This window comes from Lissotriton helveticus, chromosome 4_1 (assembly GCF_964261635.1).
Source record: "Lissotriton helveticus chromosome 4_1, aLisHel1.1, whole genome shotgun sequence".
In the NCBI taxonomy this organism is placed as follows: domain Eukaryota; kingdom Metazoa; phylum Chordata; class Amphibia; order Caudata; family Salamandridae; genus Lissotriton; species Lissotriton helveticus.
In genome coordinates this window covers 1,040,176,816-1,040,194,459 of record NC_136063.1, presented here as the reverse complement: position 1 = coordinate 1,040,194,459, position 17,644 = coordinate 1,040,176,816, and the positions used below count along the sequence as shown (strand labels likewise).

At 46.3% G+C, this 17,644-nt stretch overlaps 1 protein-coding gene across 1 annotated transcript in view; it reads left to right on the top strand.

Moving 5' to 3' along the window:
* Window positions 1–1,125: 1,125 nt before the first annotated feature.
* UBE2QL1 (ubiquitin conjugating enzyme E2 QL1) overlaps window positions 1,126–17,644 on the top strand; it is a 128,474-nt gene continuing 111,955 nt past the window's right edge. Inside the window, exon 1 of the mRNA XM_078687634.1 lies at window positions 1,126–2,456. Coding sequence (XP_078543760.1) covers window positions 1,725–2,456 — 732 coding nt within the window. The 5' untranslated portion in view covers window positions 1,126–1,724. The remainder of the gene's footprint in view (window positions 2,457–17,644) is intronic.

The following is a 17,644-nucleotide window of genomic DNA, read 5'->3' as shown; positions in this document are numbered from 1 at the left end:
ATCGGCTTTATATGTTGCTTATAGGTTACTGATGGCATGTTGCACCTTCTACCCGTAAATTAGTGTTCTGAATACACCGGGCAAGGGGCTCTATTAATAGTGCCGCAAACGTGTTGAGCTCCACTGCCTTTAATGAATCTTCCGTCGCCCTCTTCAATTTATTGCCCGTGTAATAAAAGAATCCGACTGCGAAAGCGGAGCAGAAGCTTTCAATCATACTTTTATGTAACCATTTCCATTTGCAAAATGTTCGAGTGCCGATTTATGGAAATCATATTTCAAAAAGAATTACAAAAATGTCACCGCTGAAAATGACAATAAAAAAGGGGGATGCTCGGAGGGGAAACTGGGTACATAGATGCCCTTCAGCGTGAATTCGAGTGGCTTGGGTAACAGCTGAGTTCAAAGGGTAAATGTGTAGGCTAATACAATGTGCCTTAAAATTATGCCCACGTATTTCATAAGCCCGGGGGGGCGCGTCTGGTTTCCCGAGTAGCCCTACAATGCATGTTGTATGATTCAAAGATCACCACGCTCCTTCCCCCTTTCCCATAACGTGATCGTGGATACAGATCGTGGATACATATTAAAGAATGTGTTACAATAAAATGTGAGAAAGAGACGTCCCGCCGCCCCGGTAGCCGTAAAGGTGGACGTAAACTGAACCCGGTTCCTTCAAACCCATTCATCGTACACAGTTCTCCAAACGGGTCGCCTCACATCGGGTCAATCAGATGTTGGCGAGGGGGGGGGGGGGGGGTCTGTGCCTGGCTGCCACCTCCGCCGTAGATACATGGATGCTGCACACATGGTGGCAGGAGGTGTGAACGGACGGTCGGATGAAGGCTTCTTCCCTGCTCCATCGACAAGCGGGGGGGGGGGGGGGGGGGCAGCTGTTGCCTGGTCCTGCCCCCCTCCCCCTCGTCGCAGATGGCCGCAAGGCCTGCCTGCTTGGGGATGCAGTGCAGGTATTGCAGGCGTGGGGTTTAAGTGGGCTCGGCTGACGTCGCCGGCAGAGGGCGTCTCCGCCGCATTAATGAAATGACGTTTCATTTTCGGCCAGCCGGCGAGTGAGGCTGCAGGTAGGCCAGAGGCGCTGTCACTCCTCGGGATCCCCCGCCTCCTGCCCCTCGCTCCGCCCGCTCGGTGGGACTCGCTGGAATCCAGCCCTGCAGAGCGAGGTCTGCGGAGAGCCGGGAGCTGCGGCAGCACCGCTGGAGGAGAACAGCAGCCCCCGGCCTTCCCGAGCGCCAGATCCGACCGAGGGGCGAGACGCAGCGACGAGGGGTGCTTGGGGCCGGCCTCCCAAAAAGAACCATCGCTGAGAGCAAGGAGCCTGCACCCCACATCTTGTTACCACGGGATCGGTGAATGGGATTCCCAGCAGCTGCCCCATCCTGTGGGGACCAGATGCAAGGGACGAGAATGGGCCAACGCAAATGACCCGCCGCGTTCCATTGAGGGCGCATGTTGAAGGGCAGTGCTGAGGATTGTGTGCTGCTGATGGATGAGGTTGTTTGTCGTTCTCACCTTTAGCTCGGGGTGGTTTGTCTGCCCTGGTTGGGCACCGATCACCTTGCCTCTGCTAACCATGGTAGGCGCCGCCTCGATGCAGCAGAACCTTTAGAAGCCGAGCGAGCAGCACCCCTGAGCTGACCTCCGCGCCTCGTGTGATCTTGTGCAAGTGTGCAGCCGCAGATCAAGCATCGGCTAAAAAAAAAAAAATGGCCACCCTTCTCCGCAAGATCGGGCTCATCCGCCTGCACGACCGGGACACGGAGGACCCAAAGCACCACCACCGCCACCAGGGCTCCCTGAAGGGCAGCAACAAGGGCAACCAGAAGAACAGCAGCAACCTGCACCGGCCCTGCCCCGGGGGCAGCGGCGAGGCGAACCCGGCAGAGGTCAAGCACCGGCAGCTGGAGCAGAGCAACAAGGAGCGCCAGTGCCCGGCGGCCACGGCCACGGCCGCCGCCGACAAGCCGGGCCCCGGCGCCGCCAAGGAGGGCCGCGCGCCGGCCGCAGGCGCCTCCAAGACCCCCGCGCCCTGCCAGCTGCCCCCCAACCGCCAGCACTGCACGCAGGTGCGCAGCCGGCGGCTGATGAAGGAGCTGCAGGACATCCGCAAGCTGAGCGAGCGCTTCATCACGGTGGAGCTGGTGGAGGACAGCCTCTTCGACTGGAACGTCAAGCTGCACCAGCTGGACAAGGACTCCACCCTGTGGCAGGACATGAAGGAGACGGGCACCGAGTTCATCCTGCTCAACCTCACCTTCCCGGACAACTTCCCCTTCTCGCCGCCCTTCATGCGGGTGCTGAGCCCGCGCCTGGAGAACGGCTACGTGCTGGACGGGGGCGCCATCTGCATGGAGCTGCTCACCCCCCGCGGCTGGTCCAGCGCCTACACCGTGGAGGCCGTCATGAGGCAGTTCGCCGCCAGCCTGGTGAAAGGGCAGGTAAGGCGGGCGAGGGCACCGCCCCCTGCGTTGCACTCCGCCGCTGCTGCCTGGCGCAGGGGTAGTTTTAGTGCATGGCATAGGGGGCCCTCTACCCATTCTTCGGGGCACGCTGGAGAATGCAGGGAGAGAACTGCCGCAGCCGTGAATGGGCAGACAAGACATCCAGGGAGGGCAACAGTCGTGGACGTGGTTACCACGGTATAGTAGGTGCAGTGGAACCTGGGCCCATAATCCCGACCGGCCAAATGAACCCCGAGAATGCTGCATTTTAGTACCCCAATAGCAGTCAGAGGGTCCATGTTCCTCGCATGAGCCAGAGCCGGTGGTATCCATGTTGTGCCACTGCCAGCAGAATCGAGACCGATGTTGTACCACAGGGGTCTTGCAGACAGTGCTACCGAAAGTGGCCTCTTCAAGTGCATTCATGTCATAGCTGTCATGGAGTTGTTCGTGTGCTGTGACAGTTGGTTTCATTGGTTGTATCAATTGACCAGCAGACTCTTCAGTAGTTTTTCCACAGGGCATCCGCATTCAGAAGCCCAAAATCGTTCACAACCGAGTTCAGTCCAACCGGTGTGCTAACTGATTGACCGCCACCTTCGCGAGTGAACCTCTCGTTAGTAGCGGGGGCCAGCCAAGGTGTTTGTGTGTGGGGGAGGGGTATAGGTTACTAGCAGCAGCAAACCCCAGCTTGTTGATGGTGCAGGTGAGAAGCTTCCAGCAGCCCCTGTGGGTGTTCGCACCTCACGTTCATCTTGCATGCAGCTCGGCCATGGCCACCTCCGCATTTGGGCCTGGGACAGCAGGCCATACAGCAGGCCTTAAAACAGGCCACCTCGAAAGGTGTTTGCTAGACCGCGGCGCATCAGGAGCACTCTACATGACGCATTAGGCTCCTGACCAGATTTTTTTTTTGGGTGGGGGGAGGGTGGGGTTTGGAGGATGGCTCTGCTTTTTCTTCCAGAAAAGTGGGTTCATAACTCACGACAACACCCCCCTGGACATAGCGTTGCACTGTCATAGTCTGGTAAAGGGAGCCGGTAAAGCCAGCGGGAGAAGGGTGGAGATAGCAGAGCGAACCCATGTATCCAAACCTGGACGCTATAGGCACGAGAACCTCCTTGACAGGCAAACGTGAGGTGTGGGGACACACTGAAATAATCTAGCCTCCGGCAGCCTCGTGTTTTTGCTTTCCACCTGGTCTGTGAGGAGAGTATGTTCGAACCCGCCTCCATTCGCTTCTCTTGGGTGTCAAGAGACAAACATAGTCGGCAAATAAACACATTCTCAGTGAGACCTGAACAGCTGGCCGCATTGTGAACATTGGCTCTGGTCGGGCAGATTCTGGGATTTAGGGTGACTGAGTCCCCTTTATCTGTGCGTGAGCTATGGGGTGCGTCTTGTTATTCCCGCATGTGGGAGCTGGTTGTAACTTGTCCGTGGGATGCAGGAGTGGGGCTCTCTCTGCATCGCAGAGCGATGTCTGATAACAGGTGGAGGCGGAAGAATGACCCTGCCCAAGAGAGGGCACAGCTGTCCCGAGTGCGGAGTCATGGAGGCTGGAGGCACCCTGAAGAGGGGGGGGGGGCAATTAGAAATGCTCTTCACGCTTCCAAATGTAAACAGCAGGGGAGGGAGCTGCTTGAAAACAAAAGCCCAGGTCTCGGCTACACAGTTCCTCACTGGAGCAAGGCTGAGCACCAAAGCAGAAACACAGAACGGCACCTCGAAAAAAAGATCCCAGGGTCGTTCAGTGTATTACACGGCGTGCACAATGGCCAGAGCCATTTTCACAGGTGGTTTACAGGCCTCGGAGTGCCAAAGGACTCGTGATATTTCTTTTATAAAACTGACATATAACGTGGTTCCTGGAGACACGAATGTGCCATTGTGTACACGAAAACATAATTATTTTGTCAGCATTCTTACAACATTACAGTGAAAGCATAAGCACGACTTTATAGCGCCTGCGCAGGATATTAATGAAGCTGTCAGACGTTCACATGAGGTGAGGTCTGTCCAGTCGTCCTGTCCGAAGAGGCACGCATAGTTATCAAGAATGGCACATATCAGAAATGAAGAATCACACAAGGTATCAGTGCTTCAAAGGATCATTGCTTTGTACATTGTGTTTTCAGTTTAAACCCCCCTTCTGTTATGTTCGCTTGCAGTGCTGTCCTGGGCACTGTACCAGCCTCTGCCCTGTTAGCGCCTGTGTCCTTATTGGGCTGGCTCCCTCCTTCCTCGCCGCGCGGCACTGCGGATGTTCCTGACTCACCACCCTCCTCTTCCTTCCACCATTTTCATTCAAAGTCAGGACTACACAGGGCCCTCTGTGCAGTCCTAGGCATTCAGTGCCCCATCAAGACATAGTGTCACCCATGTATCAGAACAGTACACAGGAGCATTTTACAGAAGTAACTGAAATAAATACACAGGGTTCTTTTAGGAGGATCACACCGTCGTATATGCTTTTGAAGCAGCTGTCTGTGCTCTGATGTGGCTTAGGTGTCTCTGCCCTTATTACTGTGTGCAACCTTCTGTGCACTGACTATGTAGGGCAGAGACGTCTGGGTGGTGAGTTTTTTAATGACAGGGCGGTGTTACTGTCCTCTGCGTCTCTGTGTGTGTCAGGACGTCTGCATGAATCTGTGCTCCTGTGCTGTTCCGCCTGGCGCCTGTCGATGGAATGTCCGCCATTGCTGCAATGATTCACAGTGGAAGCTAGTAGCAGAAAGAAGGACCCGTTATCTAGGCCCAGCCGGCAGTGGACGCCGCAGGCCCATCCGAGACCAGCAGACGTCACCGTTCCCGCATCTAGGCCAACGCGCTGTCCCTCGAGCAGCACTGCCAGTTCGAGCGTTGGAACTGGACAACTGGGTTTGAAGGCACAGGTGGATCTTGACAGAGTGCTCGGGCTGCGGGCACCGAGGGATGTGGCACGTGATCGCTGAGGTTTCATCTTGGCAGCCACCAGTAAGAGGACGAATCCGTCCCTTTGCAAGATGTAAACATATCTGTGGGGAGGGGGAGACACAGTGAACGAAACATCTATAGCACGTCGCAGAAGGCTCACAAAATGTATGTATTCCAGAACACAAATTGCGTCTCGGATAATTGCAGTGTTTAATTAAGGCTTGTGTTTTGCCTGATGTCTACCTCACAAGGGATTTTAGAATAAACTGGAGCCGTGTGCTGTGCCTGAAAGTGACACCAGTACTCGGCCCTGGAGGTAGCCTTGTACTAGTGAGAGAAATGAGCACCAAGGTGAGGGATGGGGCGTGAGACCGCGATTGGGAATTAGCTATAGAATGAAAGGTGCTCTGACACCTTGGTCATGTGTCTGCCGCTTAGAGGGATCCACCTATAAGCACGTTCTGGGTGAACACAGGGATTATGGCGATAGAGGAGCAAGAAAGACCTTGTGTATTCTGACTCTCAAAGAATTCTTAGAAAAATACTAAACACCTCTTAGCAAAGGAGCCTGGCTTCCAGAAAAGTCTGAAAAGTAGCACACACCAGCACCATGGCCCGCCCTCTCGTGTTGTAGGAGTGGTGAGTGGTGCTGAGGAGGAGGTGGTCTGAGCCCAGCACAAAACTGTCAGCAGGAAGGCAGGCAGAATGCAACACACTGATGAGGCTTGCTATACCCACAATGAATAAGGAACACAGCTTAAGATATACGTGATGTGCCAGCCTTGATTATTTGTAGTATGGGTGCCTGGGTCACCGATAAGAGAACGATAATAGTATGTGCTGAGGCAACATAGGGCAACAGTACTTAATCTTCAAATTCTTGGTGGATGTCTCCTGCTACAGCATTCAAACGGGTCTCTGGTTCTTCGGTAGTTAGTGGAAAACGTAAATATTTGGAGGAAATGAATACTGTTTATTATTATTTTTTATTTTTTATTTTTTTAAATGTAAGTTTTAGTACATCTTGCAAGTACATAGCTGTTTAAGAACTACCCACTAACCCCCCTCCCCCTGCAGTTGCACATTATCCGGCTGTTCATTGCGATTTCTGTGGCTGCTTCCCAGTACAAGACACCTCTTTTATGTATAATTATGATTCAATTTGTCACAAGAGTTAGGACCCAGCTTCGTCTTTCGATCCCCCATCACTCCTATCTTCTTCTGACAGTTGATCCTCCAACCACTTTCACTGCAGTGTAACCATACTTTATTGGATTTGTGGGGGTATCCACACGCTGTATAGATCTGTTCCTCCACTTTCGTGCACCAGTCCATGTTGGCCTCCCACCGTCTCAAATTTGGGCCCGTTGTGCAACCACATATCTGTATCCTATCACACCTTGCAAACACCAGCGCCACATTGCAAAAAAGGAGTGTGTATTTATCCAGCGTCTGGTCCCCCCGATATGCAGCCTCACCATCCGTCATTTAATTCCAATGGGTTATATAGCGCTTGGGAAAGCCTGCTTTTAATTGCTTGCCAGAATGGGCATTTCCCTGGACACTCACGTATCATATGTATCAGTGTAGGACGCTGTGTGCACTCCCTGAGGCATCTATCTGTTGTTAGCTTGCCCATGGCGAATAAATGAGATCAGGTATTATAGGCTCGGTGCAGGATATTGAGCCTAAAGCCTGCCCTGATTGCTACCTCCCCTGGGTAGCGGCACGCAGCCTGGCAGTCCTGGTCCTCCAATTTTCTAAGGTCTTTCGCCCATTCCTCCCATAGTGCCTTCAGTGGGCGGGGTGCTACTAGCCAGAAAAGTGCTGTAGATAACGCAGATGGCATGGCGGTGAATTGGGGCGCCCAATACCTTATACGCTAGCATGCTCTCGTCATTTATCTCTACCTCCGGGTCTATGCAGTCCTGGAGAAGGTGTCTAACCTGTAGGTACCATCGATACAGGCCACCAGTCAAGTCGTTCTAAGTCTGAAGTTCTTCATAAGGTAACATTTTTTGATTTGCCCAAACATCTCCCTTTTTCGAGAGGCCGAGCGCATCCCATTTCTTTTGACCTTCCACCCCCTAAAGCGGGGCCAGCCCAACCGCCTTCCAGGGCGGTCTCTTCAAGGTCAACACTCCGTGCCACCCCGTCCTTTTGGTAGTGCTCCTCTCAAGAATCCACAACCGTGGTGGTGGGGGTTGGCAACTCCTCAGCCTCTGTTTCGTGTATATCCATTTGATATCCCCCCTGTGGGTCCAGGGCACTCCTGTCCTCCTGTAGAAAGGATTTTGTCCGGTCTGTGAAGGAACCTTAGTTAAGTATAACAAACTGTGCTGCACACTTTTAGAGGCGGAGGTTTGGCAGTGCAATACCCCCTTCTGCTGATTTCCTGGTGAGTGTCTCCTGAGCTATGCGCGACGTGCCCCGTCACTGAGCAGATGTTTGGTTTCAAATTCCATTGTCTTTAAAAAACCCTTGGGGATTTCAAACAAGGCGTTCTGTAGCGTATACAGGAATTTTTGCAGGTTACTCAGTTTATAAAGGCCTGCTCTGCCCATAAATGACATTTGTTGCCAGTAGCCCACATCCCTTTCTAATTTCTCTGAGAGCCTGCCCAGATTATGGTCATAAAAAGGTGCCGAGGTATCAACCCTGTTGTTTCCCTTGGTATGAGGCTTAGACAGTGCTCCCTGGGATTCCCACCCTGCTAGTGTGTGTGCGCAAGATTTGGACCAATTGATGATTAGGCTGGAGTAGCACCTAAACACAGCGAAAATCAATTGAGTTCTCTGGCTCTGCCAGATATAAGAGAATGTCATTCACATAGAGTAGGAAGGCCATGTGGGAGACAAAAGACCCACTGAAGGTACCGGGTGCAGTGTCAGGGTGAAGTATTGAGCGGCAAAAGGAAAATAGAAAGTGACAGTCAGACCTGTGGCATTCAGTACAGCAGGGATGATTGGTGGGGCCGGAAAATGGAGGAGGGTTAAGGGGGTGGGAAAGGGCAGGAATCTAGGATGCAGTCATCAAAGTGGCTGTGTGGGATAGATAGGGGAGAAGTGACCCAATCATTCTAGTACAGCAGTTTCACCCAGGCTCGGAAAGAGGGGCTAAAGTCCATCCGTTCCAAGACTGCCTGTGAGTATAACCATTCCACTGAGTCGAATGCTTTTCGGCATCCAATGCCAAAAGCACAGCCGGTTCTCTTATCTGTACCTCCCTGGCAAAACACCCAAACAGACGTTGAAGGCTGTGTCTAGTGGACCTGTAGGGCATAAAGCCAGACTGATCCAATGGTAGAACTTGATGTAGTACCTGCATTGAGTGGTTTGCCAGAACCCTCGCCAATAGTAATACTGTTTATTTTCATCCGTGTGAGGGGAGGCACTTTGGATGATTGACTCCATGGTGGATTGGCTTAAGTGAAAGATGCCTAAGACGTTGTCAGTAATTACTTCACAGGTAATTACATCAAGAATCATTATAGTATGGCCTCTGCATCGGGACTCACTATACCGGGAGTACCTTTACACCACAATTTCGCAGGAATATTTATCATTCATTTTTTAAATATCCCTGTCCCTTTTTACTTTGGGGATAAACCACCTCCTTCACTGCCCTTTCTTGTTTTTTTATTTTCACTCCTTTTGTATTCAGGGGATGTAAACACACCATCTCCTTTTACCCTATAATTGGAGGGAACCCAATCCCTTCTTTTCTATGTTACTGTACTCCCAATGCCCTAATCCCCAATATATGCATGTATTCATTACATTTCTATGCCACAAACACACATATGTGTGTGTTTGTATGTGTGTATATATATATATATACATATATATACACACACCTATTCCCAAATTCATTAAAAAATGTATTCTTTGCTTTAACCATATTTTCTTTAACATATTCCTATACATGAGTGTCTAATATAGTAATTCAATAAATATTTTAATAATTTAATTATGATTTAGTTATACTATATTCATTTAACATATCTCAAATATACCCAATCTCTGTCCTTCAAATGAAATTACATTTTCTTGCTATGTTGTTTGTATGGCTTCTAATGTTCCGAGGGTGGTGCTGGTTTTGGATGAGCAAGCCCAACATTACCCCAAGCAATCCTTTAACTATTTTGCTTTTGCATAGTATGATAACATCTCTAAGTAGGTATACCTTTTATTTGTGGGTATGTATCTGTACATTTGTATATTTTCCACATACTGTGGAGGAAACAAAAGGCCTTTACACCCCTCCCCAAATCTCTTCTCCAACTCATCCAAAACCTCTATCTAACTATTCTGCTACTTTCACTCTCCGACTTGTCCCAAACCTCTCATGCTACTGATGACTGTCAAATAACCCTTTCCAAACTATACTTTAACTTATTCATCCAACTAACAGATGTACGTGTCCACCACTCCCAGTAAAAAAAAATGTATTTTCCACGATCCACCACTAAGCCACTTTGGGTTCCAGAGTAGCCAGCGACTCTCGGAGAAGTGCTTCAATGCCTCTTCAGATGTAGTAAGTGCTACATAAATACAATTGCAAATAGGTTTTTTCTCTCCTATCGATCTATCTATCTATCTATCTATCTATCTATCTATCTATCTATCTATCTATCTATCTATCTATCTATCTATCTATATATATATATATATATATATATGCTGCGAAGTAATATCTCCCGAAGTAAAGGTAGCACACCACCTTTAAAAGTTACGTCTCAGGACGTGTTACTCTCCTGACCACATCACCAGGTACAGAGAACCCTTTGTTCTCTGTACCTGCCATTCGCAGTCCTGCCTGCACTGGCCTCAAGACGTGTCTTTCAACCATGCCCCGCACAATGTATTTATGCCCTTGGATATTCACAGAGCACATGTAGTTTACGGATTATGGCCATAGCCTGTGGGTACTGGATGTCGGGTATGGGGTTTGGTCATGCCGTACAGCTTGTATTCATATAGACACAGACCATGGATGTGGTTGCAAATCATTACAATTGGCTATGCTTACACTCGACAATGCCCTGCCTCCGGTACCCTTATCTGAAACACATTGCCTTACCACAAGCTTAGCGGATATCGGGCTGTGGCGAGGGCCTTTATTGATTCCTTTTGCTTAGTATGCCTGTCTACTGTTGTTTTTAGGTAGGTTCCAAACTATAACAAGTATTTGCAATGCAATAGGTCTCTCGCATTTATAAGAATTTGAGCTATTGGCATTGTAAACGAGACTGCTTTTTATTTGTGTGTTGTTTTTAAAACAGATAAGTGTTGTCCTGTACAATACCATCAGCTTAAACTCTTGCAAATATGAGACCTATTGCATTGCAAATGCGTGGTATAAAGATAAAAAAAGCGTTCGTAGAAAATGTACCGACAAAGCTATTTGAGAAAATAGTGTTCGGAGACTGTAATTAAAGCCTACCGAGCAACAACACATGTAACAGGGGGTGCCGCCATGGAAGGTTACAAAATGAGACAAGGCGTAACTGAGGAGGGACTACTAAGCCTTTTGACAAATGAACAGGCACAGTTTACAGTGAACAGTGACACAAGCCAATGAAAAATGTGGGCGGAGAGTGCACAGAGCTTCACGTCCCGACCTCAATACAGCATGCCTTGCAGAGCACCGCATGCACTGCCCATGCCCAACCTAAAAGGCACATACCATGGCCTTATTCATTACCCTGTGGGTACTGAGTGAAGGATATAGATCAGCCTATGGCCATGTCCTGAATCCACTACGCCATTCCCTTTCAGGTGCCATGTGAATCCTAACCTGAGCTTGAAGATCAATGAGAAAGTTTTAGGCCAACATATTTGTAATAATGTGGCTTCAAATGTACACATCAAAACCCTGTGGATACATAATCTCCAGACCAAACACCTTGCTTTTAAAAACAAATACGGGCTGCTTGTTCACACTGTTCTCTAATTGCCCTATTTATTTTTCTTCTTCGGAAATGGGCCTGTAGGAGATCTCATATTAGAGGCCAGAGCAAAAATGTTTAACTGTTTACAGTTCCCCAGATTGTTTTCTCCAGTTTACAAACAATGCTTGATAGCTGTAAACCAAATAAAAATAACCATTGACAAAAGCCAACAGGTCTGGCTTTATTGTGCCGATGCATATTAACAAAGGCATTTAGTAATGTTATTATGTATGTGTTGCATGCACAATTACAAGTTAATTATTTTTAGGCCTGCCCTACTGACTTTGCCAATGCCGAGTAAAATGTAGAGAAAAGGGCTGATTGTGCTTATACAATTCATATACGATACTAAGAATTTAACTCGATAAACAGTGTGATGATTAAGTCTACATTTCGGACATAAAAGAGTCCATTATGCATTCCAATGTGAACACTTCCCGAAAGACAGAATGGTGCATCAAAAGAGGTAATAGTATGAGGAGAAAAGTAATATTCCTGGATGGAGCTAAACTTTCCTCAGTGTGTTTTTTAAAGAATTGGTAACCTTGGGCTAGATTTAGGTAAATCTATTTTACCACTTCTTAAATACCGAATTTTACCGATTCGGTATTTAAGAAGTGGTAAAATAGAGGGGGGGGGGGGTATGTAGGTGTTTCAGAATCGGTAAATACATATTTACCGATTCTGTAAATACCGATTCGGTAATGCCCATTGATTCCTATGGGCCTTGAAGCCCATAGGAATCAATGGGCAATACCGAATCCGTATTTACCGATTCGGTAAATACCGATTTCAGCAAGGGTGCAGGGGGTGTCACTTTGACACCCTCTAGCACCCCAAAGACGGGCATGTGTGCCATGTGGCACACAGACGGCTAAGGGCATGTCTGTCTGTCACATGGCTAGGTGTGCATGCACACATGTGCATGCACACCTGGATTCGGTATTTTACCACCCAATTGGATTGGGTGGTAAAATACCGAATCTGTAAGGCTTTAGGGACTCTGAAGAGTCCCACCTACATCTTGCCGTTACCGAATCAGTAAAAATACCGATTCGGTATTTTACAGAATCGATTCGGTAAATTTACCGAATCTGTAAAAATGGCCCCCTACATGCCAAATACCCATTTACCGGTCGGTAACGGCCGAAATCGGCCGTTACCGGTCGGTAAATGGCCTCCTACATCTGGCCCCATATGTCTTGCAGACTGCTGCACTGTCAAGCCACACCTAAAATAGAGTGGAAGACTGTGACCGTGGTCTTCATGAATGGGAAATGTAACTTTTGAGACCATTTTCCCCCCTCTGAACTAAACTGTACAAAACTTGCCAAGATGGATTTCAGGATTACTTAAAAAAAAAAATTGTTTAAATTTGCCATGCTGCTTTAACCATCAAAGCGTACATCATATAGAATACAGGATAACACCTTCGCCAGAGCACCTTGCATATATTTGCACAGACTCAACATAATATGTAACTTGCTACCACTTGCCATCCAGCACCACTAGCGAACAAGATATGTCCAACATAACAAATCCGAACACATTAGACACAACAACTCCCTTGCATCCAATACTGCTCTCCCATCACTCCCAACCATCCTAGCTAGCTATCAGATACTAACCAGAGAAGCCCACTAAACTATTGACTAAATGCAACGGTGCCCTTTAGAGCAAACATCTCACAGTATATCTGTGCCAGATAGTCAACCATGTAGTCAGTACTAACCACTAAGTAGACATTCACTTCATGTAAACAAAGGAACACATTTGTCAGATTGTATCTCACACTGTCAACATTGTTCAAGTATGTCACATAGCCTGAAGTACTTTGCACACATTGACTGCTGGTTGACTGCCCTTTTACTAATCTAAGAGCTTCTTGAAAGTTTCACCAAGTGAATAAAAACACGACAATCACCAAAAATAAAGTTTCCAGAATGTCCCTTCATTTCATGATGTCTGGTTGGTTTATAAAAGCTATTGCCACGTCATTCATTAGATGGCACCTTTCAGCACGTAGTAAAACCATCTCCCCTGTTATATAGTACACCTGCATTTAAAAAGATGATACTTTGCTACTCAGTCATCCAACATGAAATCTTATTATCTTCTGCAATGAAACTGTACAATTAACATTCACATCCCTTAATGGACCAACACTAGCTTGAAGATAAACCAGAGCATAGTACCTGAAAAACACATTCTATGATAACTTGGACTCTGGTGAGCAAAGAAATTCTGTAATCCCGTGACAGGATAGTAGGACTAGCGCTAAGATGTACCCCATTTGCTGTAGATGCTGAGATTTGAGGCTCCCTTGTGGTTACCTGATAAGTGTTGTAGAATGGTTTAGGGTTGCAGCAGAATGGGGACTCTGTGAAGTCAGGAAACCTAAATTCGATGAAGCAGAAATCGTTTTTCTTGCTTTATGCCCACCTGACAAGGGCTATGAAAACACTTCTGGGAGGAATTCTCAGGTAGACCAAGATACCTGCAGAGCTATATTTATTGTTGAGGGGTGGAAGACACCTATCAATGCTGTAAGCAACTCTGTAGAGATCACCTAGTGATCATTGTGGGAATCAAGGCTAAATGGGGAGATATGTGGGAGAACCATTACTCCAAACAGAGTGGAAGAAAATAGTAATCTACACTAAAACTGTGACATGTAATGCTAAGCTCTGACATTTTACACAAAGCCAACTTTACTCCTAAGCTCCTTGACAAGATGTATCCTGCACATACAGTGGCTGCCCTAGATGCCAGTGAAGAACTCAGATTTTATCTGCATGGTATAGCAATGCACCGTGGTGGGAACTTTTTGGGACAGGATCCACTGCACCTGCAAGTTACTGGAAGAAATGCAGTTGACGTACCACTGAACTAATGCATGTTAGGTATACTCCCAGGCCGTAAAAGACTGAAGATGAGGGAAACAATGATAGCAAGCTCTCCTTTTGATAAAGAAGTGTGTAACTATTCAGAGGCTGGGGAATGCGGGGCAATCTTATAATGGCTGGATACGTGATCTGAGCTAATGAGTTCTGGGAAAAGAACTTCAGGTTACAAAATTGTGTACTGATAAGGCTGCAGAGGATTTTATCATACGAAGATAAATGTATGGAATATTGATTAGTGGAGAGGTTGTAGAGAGAACTTAAAATGGAGGTGACTAAGCGTTCGATTTTTGGCAGGGAAGCGCAGCCACTACACTAACTGTGCACATCATGTGATGCTTGATTCGAATAACAATATGATGCCTGTCTGCTGATCAATTGCATACTTTTACTGCTTTTGTACGGTGCTTTGTAAAAATCAGTAACAACAATTTTAAAATATTTTTTTTGACTAGGACTATCTAGACACGGAGTAGCCATATGCAAATACGGGTTGGAACTGTTCCAGTGGCAGCAGTTCACCCTGAAATGCCAGGCCAGGACTTACACCATCAAAAGGGGGGCATTACCAATCCCATACCAGTTTGGGCCTTTTTGTGCTTCATCAGTGAGGTCTATCTTGAGTTCAGTGACACAGTGGGCCCATATCTGGGCAAGCCTACAACACTTAAGGAGACGCAACTGGAATAGAAAAAAGATGATGGATGGAATTCTTTGTTCATCTCAGTGCTAGTAACTACCTGAACCGCCTTCCATTCTATTATTTTTCTGCAAACTGTGGCACTCAAAACAAAGAGCCATATGTAAATCAGAGTTGGTTCCACTCTAATAGGAACAGACTAGCCAGCCCAAGCTCCCTTGAGATGGCAAAACTAGCAACCCAGACGTTGTTCGGCCTATTTGGCCTGTTCCCTACCCCACTGTTTATCAGTGTCTGCACCCGGTGATCACAAAGGCAGGCCGAGGGAGTGTGCAGCACCATTGTATATGATGAAGACACAGATAATGGATAACATAAAACGTTTTGGGAGAAGTAGAGAAGAGATATGGCAGAAAGGGATATATTGAGCATTGTGATAGGCCAGGTTTTACTCCTCTCTAATAAGTAGTTACGTGCGAGGGCAGAAGAGGAGGAGATATGAGAGTGGGGAAGCAGAGTGAAGGAAATACATGGGTATGAATGAAGAGAGGAAGACAGAAATAAAGGAGCACAGGAAGTGTCGATGGGAGAATAGTACTGTGATGCAGGAAGATAAAAAAGAAAAACAGAGAGACAGCAAAATAATTAGAGGCAAAAGATGTACATTAAACAAGTGATTGGCAGAAGAAAAACAGGGTAGCAGAGGAAAGGAAATGAGCGTGAAAAACAGACAAAGGAGATGAGTTTATGAAGCAAGGCAAAGCGGGAGACATTGCTGTTGAAAGGGAAAAGCAAAGAGGGAAAGTGGATTGCAGAGGAGGAGCATCTCCTCACTAAGCTGATGTGTTGATGTGTCAATAAGATGTGCCATTGGAACTTATCCTTGATGGACAGTGTGCTGAATAATTGTGCAGTACATTTTTGATTGAATATATTTTGCATTATAAATGTTGAGGTAAAAACATTTGCAGTGCATTTTATGTAAAGTAAAATATTTAAACTGGAAATTGTAAAACTGGCCAAAGCAAATTACACCAGACTAAGTAAACAACATAATTTGGCCATCCGAGCCAACTAAAAAGTAATGAATGCGAGACAAAACATAATTGTTTAGAGCATAAATCATTATTTTCAGATTTAGTGACAAAAATGGATTGCTAAAACTATCCTAATGTTGATGATGGTAAATATTCCTATATTTTAGATATAAAGATAAAGTAAAAATAATGATGTAACGCAGGGTTTACTAGCAAAAATATCATCTGATGGAAATAGAATGTGCTTAATGAAGTTTACAAAATCTATTGGGTGTAGATTTTACATTATTAACTCCAGTGGGGTGACATTTTTGTAAACAATATATTTATTACAATGTTGTGGCAGCCTACGTAACCCTTTGCTGCTAGGCCTTTTACCCCCTTTGCTAAGCCTTTTTTTGGCTATTTGGAGTAGTTTGCGCTTAGGCCCCTGTAACTTTTTGACCACATAAGGTATCCACGCCAAATTTGCGTCCTTTTCTTCCAAAATCACAGGGATTCTAAAGGTCCCCAGGCTTTGTGGATTCCCCTGGAAGGTACCCAAAATTCAGCCAAAATACAGCAAATATATATATTTTTTTAAATGGAAAAAAGGGCATCAGATTAAAGCATCTGTTTTTTCCATTGCACATGGTACCAAGAAAGGGGGTGTGCTGCTGAAATCACCATCTTCCCACCTTTGAGGTACAAGCAGACTTTTGTTAGAAACCCAATTTTCTTTTCACAGTTTTGGCATTTTTCTGGGACATAGCCTATTTTTACTATTTTTGGTGCTTTCATCCTCCTTCCAGTTAATGGTAAAAATGGGTATGAAAGCAATGATGGATATACGTTTCTATACATTTCTGAAAAGTAGACAACATTTTGAATTCAACAAGGGGTCATTTGTGTGATCCTTCAAGATTTTCGTGTAGAAACCAACAGTTGAAAATAGAAAAAATTGTAAATGAGTTTGAAAAAAACAGCCATTTGTGCCAACGTTTTCACCTGTAACTTCTACTAAGTATGGCAGATGTTTGAAAGCATCTTACTGTTGCATCCACTGGACCCTTCTGGTTGTGGGGATATATAGGACTTGTAGATTCACCAAGAACCAGAGGAACACAAAGCCAATAACTGAGCAGTGTCTTGCAATGGTTTTAAATTGTGTACCGGGTATATAGCAAATCAGTTGGAAAAATATGAACATGGAAAAATCGGTATGATATTCACCACCTATGTATTTCTGAAATGGGAACAAAATATAGAGATTAGAAACAGTAGCCATTTGCACATCTCCGAAATTGTGGGTACCCATACCAGCATGTGAATTATAGGTCATTACAAATGCTATAGGTGTCACATTTGCGAAAGTTAAAACTATTGCCATTGTAAATGACAAAGCTATTAATTTAGCTATTTTCAAAACCAACACACAAATACAAAATTTGTCATTTACAAATAACAATAGCTCAAACTTTCCTAATGCGAGACCTATTGCATTGCAAATGCTTGTTTACACATTGTCTTACATTGGAAGGCATTTAAAGTCAATAGGTAATAATAGTTGCTCCACAATTTTGTGTTCCCCAAAGTCTCCCGATAAAGATTATACCTCACTTGTGTGGATAGGTGTAGTAGCCGCGACAGGAAACGGCCCAAAACGCAACGTGGATACACCACATTTTCACAGTGAAAACTGACCCTTTTTTTGCAAAGTGCCTAGCTGTTGATTTTAAACACTAGCTCTGCCGGCA